Source organism: Aplidium turbinatum, chromosome 14 (assembly GCF_918807975.1).
Source record: "Aplidium turbinatum chromosome 14, kaAplTurb1.1, whole genome shotgun sequence".
Taxonomy (NCBI): domain Eukaryota; kingdom Metazoa; phylum Chordata; class Ascidiacea; order Aplousobranchia; family Polyclinidae; genus Aplidium; species Aplidium turbinatum.
The window spans coordinates 9,134,257-9,152,166 of record NC_137485.1 but is presented as its reverse complement, the minus strand read 5'-3'; the positions used below and the strand labels follow the sequence as shown (position 1 = coordinate 9,152,166).

Sequence of the window (17,910 nt, the reverse complement as noted above, 5' to 3'; positions counted from 1 at the left end):
TAGCTAAGCTGATTAGCACAGGAACAAGCGTGTCTTCTGAAATCGAAACCTTTTCATTTTTCTGCAGCAAACTGAAGACCCATCTGCAAACAAAAACGCAAGCTGATTAGCATGCGTCCATTGTGTAGTTGATACCACTTTTGTATATTTATTATTTACTCTTTCAAGTACTAGCCTACTGTTTGACACCAAGTAGGCTATCTGCTTAGCTTATTAGGCCTACAGTTGTCACTGTCGTGCGTCTGCCATCACCACCTAAAATTGATCAATTTCAATAAGCTGCTATTAGATTAGATGCCATTAGATTATTAGAAGCTGCTATTATAGGTAGGCACTTTAACTTCACCCACTCGTCGAAAAAGCGTACTCGCGATTCAGCTGATTTCAGTCATGTGACTCGACACGTGATATTCTGATCGAAAGATTTTGATACAAAGAAATTTAACTAAATGCCTTGCCACAACAAGCGTTGCCTAATGGTTAGGGCAGAGGAGTAGTGATTTCGATTTCGTGGGTTCGATTCCCACCCTTTGCTAATACTATTTTTTTTTCTGCAACTGAACTGAGTGCAAGAAGAATCTTAATGACTGCAATCAATGGAGTTCAACCGTAGATCAAGTCACACTTATGACCCAAGACATTGAGGACAGCTTCTCGGCTAAGAAGAAGGCTGGCGCCGTGTTTGTTGATCTCACGGCTGCCTATGATACCGTATGGCATAGCGGCCTTACCTGCAAGTTACTCCGTCTGCTCCCTGACAGACACATGGTCCATATGATGATGGAACTTGTGCAAAACCGCAGTTTTACCCTCACAACCGGTAGCGGTCGTCGAAGCAGACTACGCCGGCATAAAAACGGCGTTCCACAGGGCTCAGTCTTGGCTCCTCTCCTGTTCAATATATACACCTACGACTTGCCCCCCCAGCATCTCCAGGAAATATGCTTACACAGACGACCCGGCACTCCTGCACTCAGCAGGAAACTGGCAGTCAGTGGAGAGGAACTTCAGTCAAGACATGCAAACACTATCAGCATACCTCCAGAAATGGAAGCTACAACTCAGCAAGTCAAAGACAGTGTCGGCGGCCTTCTACCTTAATAACCGGGAGGCACAGCGTAAGATAAACATCAAGATTGATGGGGAACGCCTGGCCTACTATGCCGAACCTACTACCTCGGCATAACCCTGGACAGGTCACTCACGTACCGCCAGCCTTTGAAGTCACTGCGCAAAAAACTATCTACACGCGTCGCACTTTTGAGGCGATTGGCGGGTTCCGGCTGGGGAGATGGTGCTAAAACTCTTCGTACAGCTACCCTAGCCCTTGTTCATTCCACCGCTGAGTAGCCTACTGCGCGCCGGTCTGGTGTCGTAGTTCTCACACCCACCAGATTGATACCGCCATCAACGACGCACTGCGTACTGTGACTGAATGCCTGCGTCCCACTCCAACGGACTGCCTACCCATCCTAGCAAGCATCCAACCCGCTGAGCTACGCCGTAAAGGAGCCACGATTTCTCTCGCTCGCCGCGCTTTGGACCCTCGACCATCTCCTCCATGCAACATTCAAGAGACCACCACCTATAAAGCAGCGGTTGAAATCAAGACGCCCCTTTGTGCCTGCCGCACAACAACTCCTTAAGAACGCAGAAGAACTTGGTTTAAGTGCGGCACACTGGACGAACCACATGTGGAACACGGAGTGGCAAAATCACACCTCCACGCTCCGTGACTTCATACCTGACGCCGATCCCCGTCCACCAGGGATGTCCCTCGCAAGGCTTGCGTGGGTCAAGCTAAACCGCCTGCGAACTGGCGTCGGCCGCTTTCGTTCGGACATGCACAAGTGGGGCCTGGCTCCTTCATCAGAATGCGAGTGTGGTCAGGGATGGAGGAACCATTTTAAAAGTAGGTGGGCCCAGAGGCGCAGCAGTCAAAGTCAATCCAACTTCTGGGGGGCTTCGCCCCCCAGACCCCCTTTGCATTGATGCATTACAAATACTTCATATCTTTTATACATTGAGTTTTCATGATTTCCTTTCGTACCAACAAGCAAAAAGTATCCATTTTTGGGCCCAATTTGGCCAAAACATTTACAAAATTGTTAAATTGCTTTATAGTGCTGTACAAAATATGGCGATGAAGACACAAATAAAAAAGAAACAATACACACACAGTTATAATACCACCTGGGATAAATAATCTGCAGCATCATACAGCAGGCTGTACGCATATGTAACAGCCGCAGCACCAATATGCAAATATAATACGGTACTGGCATCAACAATGCACAGCTAATTACCACAAAGTTTCAATACCAGGAGTACCGATACTGGTACCGCATATAGGCCTACACATATTTAACAGTTAGCAAAGTTATCCGGGAGTAACAGCCTGCAGTATTATGTGCATACACAACAGCTGCACTACCAATATACAAATATAATAGGCCTACTGGTATTAAACAACAACAAGGTTCCTTCAACTCACTATATAAGTGACTGCTATTGTATTACACTTGAAATTTTTTCCTAAAAAAGTTAATAATACGATCATTGAAAGCAATGAATTCTTGGCAAATTGAGGTGAGATCAACATGATCGATCAAGTTTTTGTGAATGTGTTCAACTGTTCATCCTATGGTTCAAGTGCTCTTGGGTTAATCTGCTTTTTAAGTAATTTTTCACCAGTCTGTGGCACGAAAAAGACCTTTTTGCAGTAAGATTAGACATAGGGATTTTCAGGTAAAACTGTATCAGTTTTGATAGATTTATGTAAATGTTTTATCTATTTTAACAGATTGTTCGTTTTCGAGAGAATTAACATCGATATCCCCTTTTACGTGCCTTCTTTTAGAGAGAAAGTTGCTGCATCCTCTACCCTTGCTGCAGCTAAAATTACTTTCTCTATATCACAAAAAACTGCAGGTTATCTTGGTCAAATCTTTCGCTACCTTTTCAAAAATGTTTGGCTTTCAAAAGTGGGTGGGCCAGGCCCACCCAGAAAATAAAGTAGGTGGGCCCAGGCCCACGTGGTTCCTCCATCCCTGAGTGTGGTGCCACGGAACAAACCGCAGACCATGTCATCCACCACTGCCTAACCCACCGGCCTCCACACGGTGCGCATGGTCTGAGGGTCCTGGACGACGAGACTGCTGAGTGGCTGAAGATTTCCTGCCCTCCAATCTAGCCTGGAAAGATCGCTCATACGCCATCATCATCAATGGAGTTTATAAGTTTGTGTATTATATTGTTTGCAGTTTGTGTATTATTTCGTTGTTTTGGATATGGACAGCTTTGTCTGATGCAAATAAATATTATTATAAGGAAAATTGTGACTAAAACACAAAGCAATTTCACATTGAAAAGCAGGCACTCTTTGACGAGTGGGTGATGTTAAAGTGCCTACCTGCATGCAAGGCATGTAGCCTAGGCCTACTGCATGCCTTAAAATTCTGATGAAAACAGAAATCTTTCAGGAACAACGAATTTATGCGTAGAAATTGAAAAATGTTAGTAGCAGAACCTCATCGCTCTCTTAATATCAATATTCCAAACAACTGTTCGTTTTCAAAATTTTCCCCCACACCCTCCCTAGACTGGCTATGGGTCCATTGCATGTCTAGAAAAATCAACCAGGATACGCCACTGCCATCCTCATATCATCACTACGTTTTTCATCATTCATGATCATCACTTACCATGCTCAAATAATAATTTATGTAGGCTAGGCTAAATTCTTGAACCCATCAGTTATCGATCCTTATTTTAAAACCATAAGTTTACTGTTGACCGCTTACGTTGCTGCAAACACTTCACTTAATTCATTTTAAAGTGAAACACTGTAGCCTACATAGCTTTTGTATTATAGGCTCTCCGCACGTTCAATCTTAAATGCTCGTGTTTTCTTTTTTGTGTTGGTTGCAAGGTTTAGTCGTCCCCGCATGGCTTCATCTACTGGCACACCTCCAGTTGCTTTAGGTATGTGGGGCCGACTGGTTCTTTCAACTAGTTTATTTATTTTAAACTGTTAGGTTTGGTGGCCGTGCTCAATTTACTTTCATCTAAGTAACCTTCAAATCTGCATCGCATGCACGTTTTAAACTTGTGTGGTTTTGTTCCCGTACGCTGTTTGTAACTTTATCATTGCTGTTGCTCTCCAAAAACGAAAAAAAATTGAAATCCCATCGTCGTCGTCGTCGTCTGAGCTTCTGGGGCCGAGGGTCTATCCTTTTACCACCCCAGATTCACGATGTTTCAGGACTACACTGGAAGTCTGCTAGAGAGGAGCCAGTTTTTAGTTTCATCATCCATGACGCGCAGACCTTCCACTCCGTTAGGTGGCTTGAAAATGGTACAGTCATTGATGATGTGGTCTGCGGTCTGTTCCTCGGAACCACATTCACAGGATGAGGAAGAAGCCATTCCCCATTGGTGCATGGTTGAGCGGAAAAGCTCGACGCCCGTACGGAGACGGTTGAGGCGCACCCATGCCTGTCTCTGTAGTGTCAGGCCGATGGGGCGTGTGTCGGCGTCGGGGATGAATGAATGGAGTCTGGTGGTGCTTGACCATAGGCGTAGCCAGGGGGGGCGAACGGGGCCATGGCCCCCCCCAAATTTTCAAAGTTTGGACCGAAGTTGAACCCTTTGTTGAAAATATAATATAATTTGTATAAATTTATATTGTTTTCCAAGACATCTGGCTATTAACACCCCCCAGGACTTGTTTTAGACACACAAAAAGACACCAATAAATTTTGCAAATCGTAAATCGCGCGAAGTTTACGCGATTTACGCTTCTTTTAACTAATCTGTGGAAGCAATTTCAGAATCGCTTACTCTGTAGGGTTTTTGTGTAGCTGAGTTTTTTGTGTTCTCTAATTTTAGCCGCAGTTTTTGCCCGTTTGTGTGTAGATAAGAGCTACCTTTAATAAGTTAATAGCTGTTTATCTGCTAATAAGTTTCATACAAATATTACCCTGAAAGTGTTCCCAGAAAGCGTTATAATCCATTATTTAAGTGTAATTTTGCAAAAATTTTCCGGGGGAGCATGCCCCCGGACCCCCCTAGAATACGCGTGCCTTCGGCACGCTCTAACCCCCACCAGCTTTATTGCTTCCCTTGCTTAACCCACCAGGATGCGCCACTGCACATCAGGTGGTGATGTCTTAAATCAAACATTTTGTCGTTCTCTTCAATTTATCAAATATTTGGCCCCCCCCAAAATTTTTTCTGGCTACTCCACTGTGCTTGACCTCCATTTATGGTCCGCTCAAGTAGCCGCAGAGATGTCTTGTTCATCAGCTTCGTTGATCAGAAGCCGAGCGGCTGGCACGAATGGGTGTCTTGATTTCAGTCGGCGGGGGTGCCCGTTTGGGAAGGCAGAGATCTTGTGGTGGAGAAGATGGTTAGGCTCCAGTGCCCGTCGACCGAGGGACAGAGTGGCTTCTTCGCGACGAAGCTCAGCAGGTTGGATGCCAGCGAGAATGGGGAGATTGTCCAATGGTGTGGGACGCAGGCATCCGGTCACTGTGCGCAGGGCGCTGTTTATGGCAGTGTCGATGTTGTGGCAGTGAGCACTGCGGCACCAGACAGGTGCACAGTACTCTGCGGAAGAGTAGACAAGGGCTAAAGGCTGCTATTCGCAAAGTGTCAGCCCTCGCCCCCCAGCTAAAGTCTGCCAGGCGCTTCAATAGTGCAGCGCGGGATGTCAGTTTCTTGCACAGTGACACCAAATGGTGGCGGTATGTGAGCGATCTGTCTAGTGTCACCCCAAGATACCTTGGCTCGGGGCAGAATGACAGAGATTTTCCGTTGTTGTGTACATGTAGCTCACGATCAGCTTCCCGATTGTGTAGGTGAAAGCTTTTGCCACAGTTTTGGTTTCGCTGAGTTTCAGTCGCCAGTTCTGGAGATAAGCTGAGATGGTTTGCATATCCTGGCTCAAGGTGTCTTCTAGATTTTCCCACGACTTTGTGGAGTGGAGAATTGCCAGATCGTCCGCATAAGCGTATTTTGCGGTAACCGTGGTTGGCAGGTCGTGGGTGTAGATGTTGAAAAGAAGTGGAGCCAGGACCGATCCCTGTGGGACGCCGTTTTTCAGGCGTCTCAGTCTTCTTCGCCGTGGGCTACCGGTGGTGAGGGTGAAGCTTCGATTCCTGACGAGTTCCATAATCATATGAACCATATGTCGGTCAGGAAGCAGGCGAAGCAGCTTGCAAGTAAGGCCGCGATGCCATACAGTATCGTAGGCAGCTATGAGATCTAGAAAGACAGCGCCGGCCTTCTTTTTTGCCTCAAAGCAGTCCTCGATGTCTCGGATCAACAGTGTGACCTGATCTACAGCGGGTCGATGATTGGGTTGACGCGGGCATAGAACAGCCTTTCGAGGATTTTGAAAGGAACGCAGAGGAGGGATATCGGACGATAACTCCTTGGGTCCTCTGGTGGCTTGTGAGGCTTAGGGATCGCAACTACTAGAGCTCTTCTCCAGATTTTTGGAATTGTGAGGTGGTGCAGGCAGGAAGAGAGGAATCTACGTAACCAGGATTTGAGGGCAGGACCAGCATGGAGCACAAGCTCAGGGCAGATCTTATCCGGCCCTGGAGACTTGTGTGGTTTCACTAGGCGGAGGGCGGTGGCCAATTCCTCTGGAGTGAAATCTCCAGAGATTGTTTCTTCTTGTGGTGTTACCACTCGCCACAGGGCAGACACTTTCTTGGCGCCAAGGCGGGATGTCTCGCGGTCCTTTGTCTTGTAGACCCCGTTCTGCACTAGCTGGGAAGCGATGGCATTTGCAGAAACGGGGCACTGGCGAGGGGAGTTTGCTGAGCGCCCAGTGAGGTTGTTGATGATGCTCCATGCTTTGCGGCTTGAGTGTGAGAAGTCGATGGTTTGGACGGCTTCATTCCATCGCTCAAGCTTCTTTGCGTCCAGCCGCTCAAGTAGTCTAGTGGCGGCGGTGTTAGAAGCAGTACCCGGGGTGGCGTTTAGGTAGGAGTGATAGAGAGCTTCACACTCAGAGTCCCAGCATGGTGTATAGCTGGTTCGATGGCCACGTGGTACTGTGGCCTTTGCCGCAATTATTATAGCATTGCAGAAGTCCTGGTATGCTCGTCTGCGTTGCATGTTTCAGGTGGTGGTAACTTTGCAGTAGACTCATTGGTCAAGAGGCTGTATTGATTCCAATCGGCTTTTTTGAAGTTCCATCGCTTCACCGGTGAACTCGGGACAGGAGCCACAAGTTTTGGGGCGATGATGAGGGACAGCCGGTGTTGGGACCGCGGAAACTTCTCAAGCACACGTCTGTCTGGAAGAGAGCTGTCGACACTCGGGAAGGCCAAATTAGGGTTTGTCCCTGTTCCCCAGCGGCCGGAGTGGAAACTGGCTGGTTCCTTTGGATTGAATAGGAGGACAAGATGGTTTGTAGAGGCCCAGTCAGCCAGCAATTCTCCGTCGCTGCTTATGTTGTTGTAGCCCCAGTCGATGTGCTGGCAATTGAAGTCGCCAGCGTAGAGACTGGGGGAGGGGAACGTTGGAAGGGATGATGGCAACATTCGCGAGGGTGGGGGCTTGTAGATGTTGTAGTCTGAGATACATATGCACAGTTGCACACCCACTCAATCTCGGCATCAGTAGGAGATTGGTCGACAAACGTCCACTTCAGGCTCTCATGCACAAACGTGGCAATGCCGTGCTTCCTGCTTAAGGTAGACCCGGCTAGCATGTAGTTGGGAATAGCTAGCCTATCTGCAGAAGTGCAGTGGGTCTCCTGGAGGAGGATGACGAGTGCCCGGTTGGTATGGGCAAGCTGCTCCACAACTTTGGTCTTGCTTGTTGTGTAGCCTTCTATGTTGAGCTGCAGAATGGTGGGGCGTCTGAACTTATCAATTGCCCCTTGCAGCTGTGCCGTCCGGGTGGAGGCTCTTTGTTGACAAATTTCGTTTCTCATCTGGTTGAAAGTAGATGGTACTCACAGGATGGGGCACGAGGAGCCATTTGTCGTCCATTCCATGATACCGCCAATTAATTAGAACACGTTATAAGAGGCTACCGCCCAATTGTGACCCTTGCAGCACTTTCAGAGTTTATCTTCGCTCGGTAATCACAGACGAAAAAAATAGTAGGCTAATGGTAGGTGTGGAAATCAAACCCAGATCAACAAAATGAGTAGGCTACTTCCCAGCCCTAACCACTAACCCAAGCAGCTGACAGCGAAATCATTACTAAATTTGCTTTGTATTATCGGGTTTCCACGTCACGGAAAACGTAGCTTATGATTCGTTTGAGGTTTCAGTGGCTGTGACAGATTTTTGTCATGTTAAAGTTCACAACTACTGACTTGTAGGACACTCTTTCTATGAGAATCCACTCGCGCGGGTTTGAATTTGTCTTTGACAGTGGAAAAAAGTTGAAAATCACTGCGAGTACTTAAACGTTTCTGTAGACAGAAAATTGTTTTGTTGGTTCACTTGAAACAATCGGCCACCCCCACTAGTGGGAAACAAACCGACGACGGATTATGATGATGATGACTTGCGTCTTAAAACAACCGACATAAGTTGGATGGATGGTTTTCATTCTACGAGCGATTAGAATTAGTTTATTGCGTGACAAGAAAAGCGAGATTACAAATTGCAAATTATGCGAGAAAGCACCCAGTTGTGACTTCATGAACAGAGGAATTTGGCATGATGATTTATATGATCTTCCATAAATGATGAGATGAAGAAATAGCTGTGATCGTAACCCTGAAATTGCAACGAGAAGTGATTAACCGACTAGTTTATTAAAAAGTTATCATATTTAGCTAAACTACAACGTAGTTCAGTCCGACATGTTTTTAGAAACTAATTCTTACATACCACCAGACAAATTTCATATCTAGTATGAAAGGTGCGCTTTTGAGTTTTTGAAGTGTGGTATTATATTAATGTGGCAAACAATATGTGACTGTTGAAGAGTGCAACGATTGGATAAACGATCTCAGCGTTCAAGCACAGACAAATATTGCATTGTCTGCAAGAAAAGTCAGTTATTTACTCAAGGAACGCAAACAAAATAATCAAATAGCGATGCTAAGTACTAGTAGCCTGTGTAGACATTTTTGCCTGAAAGATAAAGCTATTGAACAGTACACGAGGTACGAAAGTATGGAGCTATCATTAGTCATTACCTCCTGCATTCGCAATTCTAGCGGCATAGCAGCATTTGCACAAGCTCTTTGAAGATGATCAGGCAGAAGTTCCTTTTCAAGGAATTGATCTTTTGTGCCTTGATCGACCAATATGGACAACTTTGGGCCTTTGTAGCTGCTTAGCAGTTCACACGCATCGTATTCCTAAAATATAAATCACGTTTAAGATTCGTGTGGAAAGACAACTTCTAGAAAATCTGCTTTTAAGACTTTTTTGTTCTTTTTCAGGTATAGTTTTTACAGAATAAACATAAACACGCCAGTCAGAATAGATTAGAACAAGTTTTCAAAAATGTGGTGATGCCGTTCGATCAACAATTGGGTGTGGTTGTGGCATCGCGTAGTAGCATTTGTACGTGTGTGTGCTCTTAAAACTAACTTTTACACAATTGCGTTAGAAATATGTAGTTTCTGTACTAACTTTATGTAAATTCTTGTCTTCTCCCAAGTAGCCTGCAAAGGCTTTTTGGCCCCATGGACATTGCAAAGGATTGGTAATTGGAGCAAACGCGGAAACCGACTGTGAATAGAGCAATGAGGCAACAATTTCGTTACAATATCTTGACTAAAACAATACGCATATTGCTTACATTGTGAAAGTATAGTATATACACAAGAATAGAGGATTATGATCAATCAGTGGTTCTTAACCTTTTTATTGACACGCCTCCCTTCAACAATGATTACATGTTCTGCGACTTCCGGTTTTGAACAACTGTAACATCAAAATAAATTTTGTTTTTGTTGATTACGGTAGGTTCCATATTGGTAAGGTACTTGAAATTAATTCCAAGAAACTCGATTTTTAATGCAGGGTTTAACACCACAAAGTCCACAACGTTGCTTAAGTCTTCAACTCTCAGCCTGTTCTTGGTCTTGATAGCAACTGCAGTCTGCAGTAGAAAAAGGAACATAGACGTGTGTATCCGAGCACTGTTAGTCTTTGAATATCTTGAGTTCAAACAAGTGAGTAAATTGCGGGAAGATAATCTTGAGCTCCGGTTCTTTAAAGTCTGACTTGGCCGAGTGGTTTAACTTTCATGCAGAAACTTCCTCTTGTGCTTCTTCAAAAATTTGTTTGATTGGTTTCCATGTTATCATCTGCATTTGAAAATTATTTTATGCCGTTTGCTTTCAAGGTGTTTAGATGAGCTGTTACTTGATTAGTCCACTTAAACTAACAGCTACCATCCACGAGTGTAGCGCCCAACTTAGGCCACTAGATTTCCTTGTTACCTCGAATTTTTCAGATGTATATTTTGGATGTGAATCTTCTTATTAGCATGTACGTTGTGGCAACTTTCAATCATTTGTGTGAAAAACATACCAGATTACATTTTATTTACAATCAGGCTGAATCTCCTTACAGGTTGAAAAAACAATCTGCAAGAGCTCCAGCTATTTATAAAGCACCCTGCTTTTATAAAGTGACCTATCTTGATAATTAAGTTCAGGACCCCCTTCAAAACACCCTTCATTGCTTTACCGGAGGCAAAGTCTTGGATACTAAGGCTCTTCGATAAATAACGCAATGAGTGATAAAAGATTTTACTCTTTTCGTTTTCACGTAAAACGAAACCAGATGGCAGAACAAGGGCAACAAAAACTCGGTCTGCATATAGGCCTACCTGAGATTTTAAGTTCTTAAAAAATAAAAATAGCAAAAAACAGTCAAGGACATTAAAATTACTGCAAGATTAAATATTGTTGAAAAGCTCGCGACCCCCATGAAAAGTGGTTGACGGCCCCGGTTAATAACCACTGTGATAGATAAAATCAACAGTTTTTTTTTTTTATTATAACCCGTATATTACTGTTATACACATTCCAAATTGTGACTGAAAATTGATGTAAAAATCTAATTCAATTTGCATATCACTTCACCTTATACTTTCCGGGTTCTTTCAATGCACAAATCAACGCTCCGTGACCACCCATGCTTAAAAGAAAATGAAATATATATAATCTAACATTTTTTGAAACCTTGTTACTTTACGACTATGAGCCAAATGTTTAACTTACCTGCTTGAAACAATATTTAGGATAGCAAATGTCAAAAACCAACAGAAAATCCATTTATTTCCACAAATAACCAATAACCATATAGCCAATTCTTATTTTAAATGTCTAACCAGCGATTGAAGAATCCTTATACGATAAGATGAATTGTGTAATTTTCTAGTAGAAAAACTAAGACATTTGGCTGTAAAGTAACAAGCAGGAGATCGCAGGGTCACTTTCTTGGTCAGTTGACGCACTACCTTTGCCAAAAACTAAGAAAAACATGCAAAATTTCACAGTTATAAAGAAAATCATGCGGCAAAATCAGGGGGCAAAATAGAAGTAGATTTTGGGGCGCTGTAAAAATATATTTGAAAAACATTGTTATAAGAGAAGGCAGAGAACACGTCGGATGGATTTTCAAAGTTTTCGTACTAAATGAAAAAACATGAAAAGCAAACCAAAACGTTTGTACTCACTGTGTTCCCATATCAATGTGAAAAATAGAAAGCAAAGTAAGTGCAGGTTTTGTTGCAAAAGTTTCATGTAAAAATGAAAAATAAGTTATGTGTCCAAAGTTAACTTTTGTTTGAATTGTTCCTATTATTGTCCTGTGATTGCCATAAAGGCTTTTCAAAACCACTAAAATCATTCTGTTATCATGTTTTTAACTTTAACTTCAGCGTTTGATCTCCAACTTCTACAGAAATTCAGCTTTGATGTTTGAAATAATGTTTTTTAAAAAAATATCCTTTGTGCAATGACTAGTAGTATGCTTTCCACCAGCTCTGCACTACATAAAGCACCACTGTGCCTGTAAGTTGTTATTGAAGCTTACAACTTACCTGTGTCCAAATATGGATGACTTTTCAGAATCAATTTTGGCAGAAAAGTTTGAATTGATTACTTCTGGCAACTGAAATAAAAATAGCAAACACAAAAATATTCGGATTAAACTTGCAGATAAATACACAACAGGACACAAAACTGCCAGTTTGAATGCAATTAGAGATGTACCGATACCAACATTTTTGCTGATACCGATATCCCTTGTTTAAGCCGATACCGATATTTTGCCGATACTTTAGTGTTGCAAAAAAGCAGTTTAGGTATTTGCAAGGAGTTAGATCAGTTTAACTCTTAAGATATGAGGAATAATATACTGTCATTATTTTACATTTCTACGAGCACAGTTTGTGCCCCAAACAAAACTTTGACTTTATTTTGTGTTTGCTTCATTTTTTTGGCGAAAATATAATGATGGATTCGTTATATAATTATTCTAGAATATATTCGAATCCTCAACTATTCAAAAATGCCCATACCTATTTGCGTCACATTTTTGCGGTTTCTTATAGGCCAAAAGTGATAATTGCTCTGCGCTATCTCTGCTGCGTTATTCAGTTTGCGCTGATGTAACGAAATGTTGGTTTGCAAAAAACTTCAAAAACAAATCCATGAATGCTATTACGAAATGTTATTTTAATGTATTGTAATGTTAATACGTAATGTCTTATAAGAATGAATTGAAATCGAGTCTAATCACCCAAAATAAAAGCAATGGTACCACGAATCGTCTTGTTGCGCCTGAACGTTATTTTTTCTGATCTGCGGAGCTGATGTAAACCTTAAAAATCATATGGACTTACTCTTGATGAGACTTGACTATGGAAACCACGTATTGATTAATGGATACTTTGTTCCACTGAACTTCAAAGTCAAAGCGTACTTATTTTTCACATACCAAACCACCTGTGCTGATCGAATTTGTTGATTCATTATTCGGTAAAATGTTGAGATGATGTTACGTCATTACGTCGCTTGAGATACAATTTCATGATATCGCATGGACGAAAAACTTAACAAGTTTTATGCTCTGTAGGGAGTAAACAAGAAACACAGATGATGCACATTGGAGAAATTGAGTCTCCTTTACAATCGAGCAACGCAAAACTGCTGAAACAAAACGCTTTTTTTTCAGTGAAAGAATCAATGCAAGTAACCAATGCCAAAAGATGCACGCAAGAAGTCACGGAAGTGTGAGGTATCAAAAATTTGAACAGGTATTATTCTACATCAGTGCGACGTTAGTTACTATGGTACTTCAAAAAATCTATCTTTGCTGTGAAAAATCTGCAGCAAATGCGTTTTTTATTACATTTTTAGTATCGGTCAAATTTTGCCGATACCGATACTCCAAAACTGGCCGATATCGATACATCTCTAAATGCAATCATGATATTTTAAAATATTTCACCTCTTTTGTGACATATGAATACATTCGATAATTATTTTTCCATTTGGGTTCAACTGCATCTACATAAAATCCCGCTCCAGAACCAAAATCGTACGAATCGTCTTCTCCTACAATGTTGCAACCCCCTTGAAAAATATATGCACAACATTTAGTTAAATAACTTTGTTGTTATTTCTAAGAAAAACTGAAACTAACTTGTAGCCTACATTGAGTTTAAAGTTAAAACAAATATATATTAAAATAACTTATACAGTATACGGCAATTAAAGCAATTCAATGGTAAAAATGCTAGGCTATTGAAAATATTTTTCATACTTGGAGAAGTATCAGGGGTGATTACTACAAGACCATTTTTAGCAGCAGGGCTTTGAGTGTATCCTTTCGTGACCACATTTTGTTCTGTGCATGTTAAGCCGGACAGAAAGTAAAGGACAGGGCACTTCCTTTCTTCGCTCTGATAAAAAAGTTATAATTAAAAAATGGTTAGAATTAATGTTGTTGTTTTGTATGACGCTATTTTATTACATGTCTGAGCAGTTTTTGTTAAGCCAATCCACGAGGAAATTGTTGCATTGGCGGGTTATGAGATATCCTTGTTAGAATTTCTAAGAATGAATAGACCATGGAAAAAGAATATCAAACTAAATGTTTAAATTCACCTGCGGTGGAAAGAAGATGCCAAATTTCATTAGGCATTTACATTCCTTACTCATATGTTCATACACTTTCTGCCAACCACCAAAGCTTCTGTTGCATGATATTTCCTTTAGAGCAAATTTCGACATTTTTTTTGGTGATATTTAGCAATCAATTTGTCAATGAAAAAAACTGATTCTAAAGTTATCTGAATTAAGTGACAGCTAGGTGCAAAGAATACTCGATCAATAGAATAAAATAGTGGTTCCAAACCACATTTAATAATAATAGTATTACTATTAGACAAACCAACAAACTGTTTTTAAAATTTATTCAAAATGTAAGATTTAACAGCAAACACATTCAGTTTAATGCTAATAGCATATCATTCAAAACACTAGAAACGGTTTTTTAAACAGTAAAATTGATCGTGCAGTAATATTAGTGTAAACTAACAAGTTACCGATGTGGTTTGTAAAAGCAACAATTGTTGTGTAAAATTATATACTTATTAATCAAAACAGCAAAAAAATCAATGAGTGTTTTTTTCTTTAAAGCCAGTGAAGCATGGACAACATTCCATGGACACTATTAGCCCACCCAGCAAAGCATAAGCGTATTATCACACACAATACAAAGGCTATTATTACTTTGCATTACAAAAATACACTTCATTTTGCATCATTAGCACTTCATTTCCCCAACTTGTCCAGTCTGGAGTTAAGCTTCGAGCAAACATTTCAAGACATCTTGGATTACTATGGTCACACAAGTACTGCTTTAGTATTTCAGTTAAAGGAGGTTTATGTGAATGCACTGAAAAGGGCACACTGCATACAACTAGGTCTTCAATGGGCTTAAAATTCTTTTTTGAAGATGTACAATAACGACCCACTAAAATAGTTTCATAAGGTTTTTTGTGAAGACTATTCCATGGGAAAACTGGTTGTCCCTGTGTAGTGAGTTTCACCCAATGCCACTCTGCTAAAAATTGAATTTTCCATTTGCAAAACAGTTCTTCTTTGGTCCAGCAAATTATTTTTTGCTTGTTAGTCACCCAAATTAAAAATAGGCATTCATCAAAGCACAAAGCATCGATTGGAATAGATGCAATTTGTTCAAATGATAATGTGGCATATTTCCGACCACGTTTTACTGATTTATTTTCCCATGGTGGATCTAAAACAATGCAGTTGTACTTTCCATTTGTTTTGCAATCATCAATTAAAGGTTGCAAATAGTTGACATCGGATTGTAAAAACTTAGAATGCATGGGTACAAGGTAGCAAGATTCTTCTATGTTTATAAAGTGAGAAAATGAGCATGTATTTTCATACAAGGTATTTGCAATATCATAATGACCACCATGTTTAAGGTTCGCATCTAGACCACAAACATGGTGCATTTCACTAACTACACCTTCACACATTTTGTCTTGTTTAATTTTGATGTGCAGCATAGAATCGGATTCGGTACATTTTAAAGTTTTCAAAAGTTTACAAGTTGTATCATGGATATGAGCAATGACTTTTTCATGATAAAGCTGTGCATCTAATTCTCCTTGATTAAAGGAACTTTTTCGTTTTCGTCTTTTTCTTTTTGCTTTTAATTTTTTTGTGATTTCAGTATCATTTTGTTTGGGAGTTGAAGCTTTCTGGAGATCACTCTGCTTTTCTTTAAGACTTGAAATATAAGGCTGTTTTAAGTCAAAATAACATTCCTTTGGCACAAAAGCAAATGTCTTGTTCTTCAATGTATTCATCATGACGGTACACTGGTAAGTATCACATAAATGAGTTTTATGGTTAACATACACACCATTTTCTATTTTACACTCAATTGACATTCTTAAACTTAATTCTTTCTGCAGTATTACAAATTTTTCTTGTGAAGAAAAGGCTGTAGATACTCAATGTAAGCCTTTTTTTGTTGAGACGATGTTGGCACAAAATGTCCACCTGTATGTCTCACAACTTGTTTGTTACTAAATATTTCAAGGAGATCATTGCTCATCTCTCGTGGAATTACTTGGTCAGTATCACCAATGATATGCAATGAAGGAACATTTACCACATGCTCATAATAAACTTGATGGGGTATTTGCTGACTCTTAAAACCAGCAAAAAATATGGCAAAAGAAAATTCCTGAAATCTTACATCACCACTTTCTTTTAGTGAACAAATTATAGATAAAAGACTTGCTCCCTGACTGAAAGCTAAGATGCCATCAAAAGGCCCATTTACTTTTAAGGCATCAGCAACTACATTTAAAGAATCTTCAAATCCGCTACAACAGCTAGTGACTTCCTGGGCAAGATACGATTGATCTTTCTGTGAAAACCACCAACCATACAAATTTTCCTCCTCCCCAGGTAAAGAGTTTGGTGCACAGAGGTAAAACAATAAACAATGCTTTTTGAGTATTTTTCTAAGAGAACCAGTTCTCTCTCTAAAAATTTGATCATTTTGACGATACCCGTGCAAACACAACAGTTTGAGGAGTGGTTGTGAAGTCATTGTACTATTCAATAGACAAAATTATGAGAAACAATTTCTAACACATTCACAAGTAGACCTCAGAGTCAAGTCCATTAAGCCAGTAAGATCTGGAAAAAGCAAAAGTATCTTAATTAATTTCCCTGTGATGGTCAGAAACAGACTTGCCAGGTGCTCATTGAAAACATATGAGAAACTGACTCTAAACAAATGCCAAACAGCTAAAAAATGGCCAAATTTTAAGTTTCAGCCACATTTAACAATTAACATGCAGCTATATTAGTAATACGCATAAGGTTAATACTTGCAGCATTAAGGGTGCAACCTAGTTCGTACCCTGAACAGTTCGTACCCTCAGTTTGTTCCCTGAAAAGATCGAGAGAAAAAATTAAAAAAAGCCGAAGTCGCTGTTCGGAGTTTCTGCAAACAAACTGAAAAGATTGATAGAAAAAAATAGAACAAAGCTGAAGTTGCTGTTCGCAGCTTCCGTTTTTCCGCAGTTTCTGCAAACATTTTAAAATTTTCGGTAATGATCCTAAGAGTTTGGCGAAGTCGCTGATTGCAGTTTCTGCAAACATTTTAAAAGGGTTAGGGTTAGGAAAAGATCAAAAGAAAAAATTAAAAAAAGCCAAAGTCGCTGATCGGAGTTTCCGCAAACAAACAAACTGAAAAGATCGAGAGAAAAAAATAGAACAAAGCCTAAATCGCTGATCGCAGTTTTCGTTTTTCCGCAAACATTTTAAAATTTCCTGTAATGATCCTAAGAGTTTGCCAAAGTCGCTGATCGCAGTTTTCGCAAACATTTTAGAAGGGTTAGGAAGGTTGAGATCAGAGTTTCCGCAAACATTTTAAAATTTCCGATAATGATCCTGAGAGTTTTTGTTTGTTTGCGGAAACTGCGTACAGTGACTTCGGGTTTGTGCTATTTTTTCTCTCGATCTTTTCCGAGGGAAAATTTTAAAATGTTTGCGGAAACTGCGATCAGCAAGTTCAACTTTTTTAAATTTTTTTCTCTTGATCTTTTCAGGGTATGAACTGAGGGTACGAACTGTTCAGGGTACGAACTAGGTTGCATCCCAGCATTAACATCAATCCGGGCTACCATGGTTTGTCTTGTTTATATGATCATTATGAGCCAGCACCCAGCAGGTTGCAATTCTTAAATCTTGGAACAAAAACACAATTACATAAACGATTGAAATGCTGAAACAAAGTAAAACTTCTTTTTCAAACTATAAATTGCAATGGCGCTGCTTTTCTGCCATACAAAACTTAGGCAATAAAGAAAATTCAATTCTTGTTACTAACGTTTTCCAACAAA

The 17,910-nt window shown here is 40.6% G+C and overlaps 3 protein-coding genes across 3 annotated transcripts; all 3 read right to left on the bottom strand.

Annotated features, from left to right (window-relative positions):
• Nucleotides 1-8,589: 8,589 nt before the first annotated feature.
• On the bottom strand, nucleotides 8,590-14,313 carry LOC145783020 (S-formylglutathione hydrolase-like). The gene is made up of 8 exons (XM_082594784.1): nucleotides 14,117-14,313; nucleotides 13,773-13,911; nucleotides 13,458-13,582; nucleotides 12,046-12,116; nucleotides 11,084-11,138; nucleotides 9,621-9,719; nucleotides 9,179-9,343; nucleotides 8,590-8,753 (listed from the first exon to the last, which is right to left on the bottom strand). Exons 1-8 carry the CDS (start codon nucleotides 14,240-14,242, stop codon nucleotides 8,673-8,675), a joined length of 861 nt encoding a protein of 286 aa, XP_082450910.1. The 5' UTR covers nucleotides 14,243-14,313; the 3' UTR covers nucleotides 8,590-8,672.
• A 10-nt stretch (nucleotides 14,314-14,323) lies between these two features.
• LOC145783019 (N(6)-adenine-specific methyltransferase METTL4-like) lies at nucleotides 14,324-16,071 on the bottom strand. The gene has a single exon (XM_082594783.1). It carries the CDS (start codon nucleotides 15,937-15,939, stop codon nucleotides 14,740-14,742), a length of 1,200 nt encoding a protein of 399 aa, XP_082450909.1. The 5' UTR covers nucleotides 15,940-16,071; the 3' UTR covers nucleotides 14,324-14,739.
• On the bottom strand, nucleotides 15,966-16,687 carry LOC145783021 (esterase OVCA2-like). The gene has a single exon (XM_082594785.1). It carries the CDS (start codon nucleotides 16,608-16,610, stop codon nucleotides 15,966-15,968), a length of 645 nt encoding a protein of 214 aa, XP_082450911.1. The 5' UTR covers nucleotides 16,611-16,687.
• Nucleotides 16,688-17,910: the final 1,223 nt, after the last annotated feature.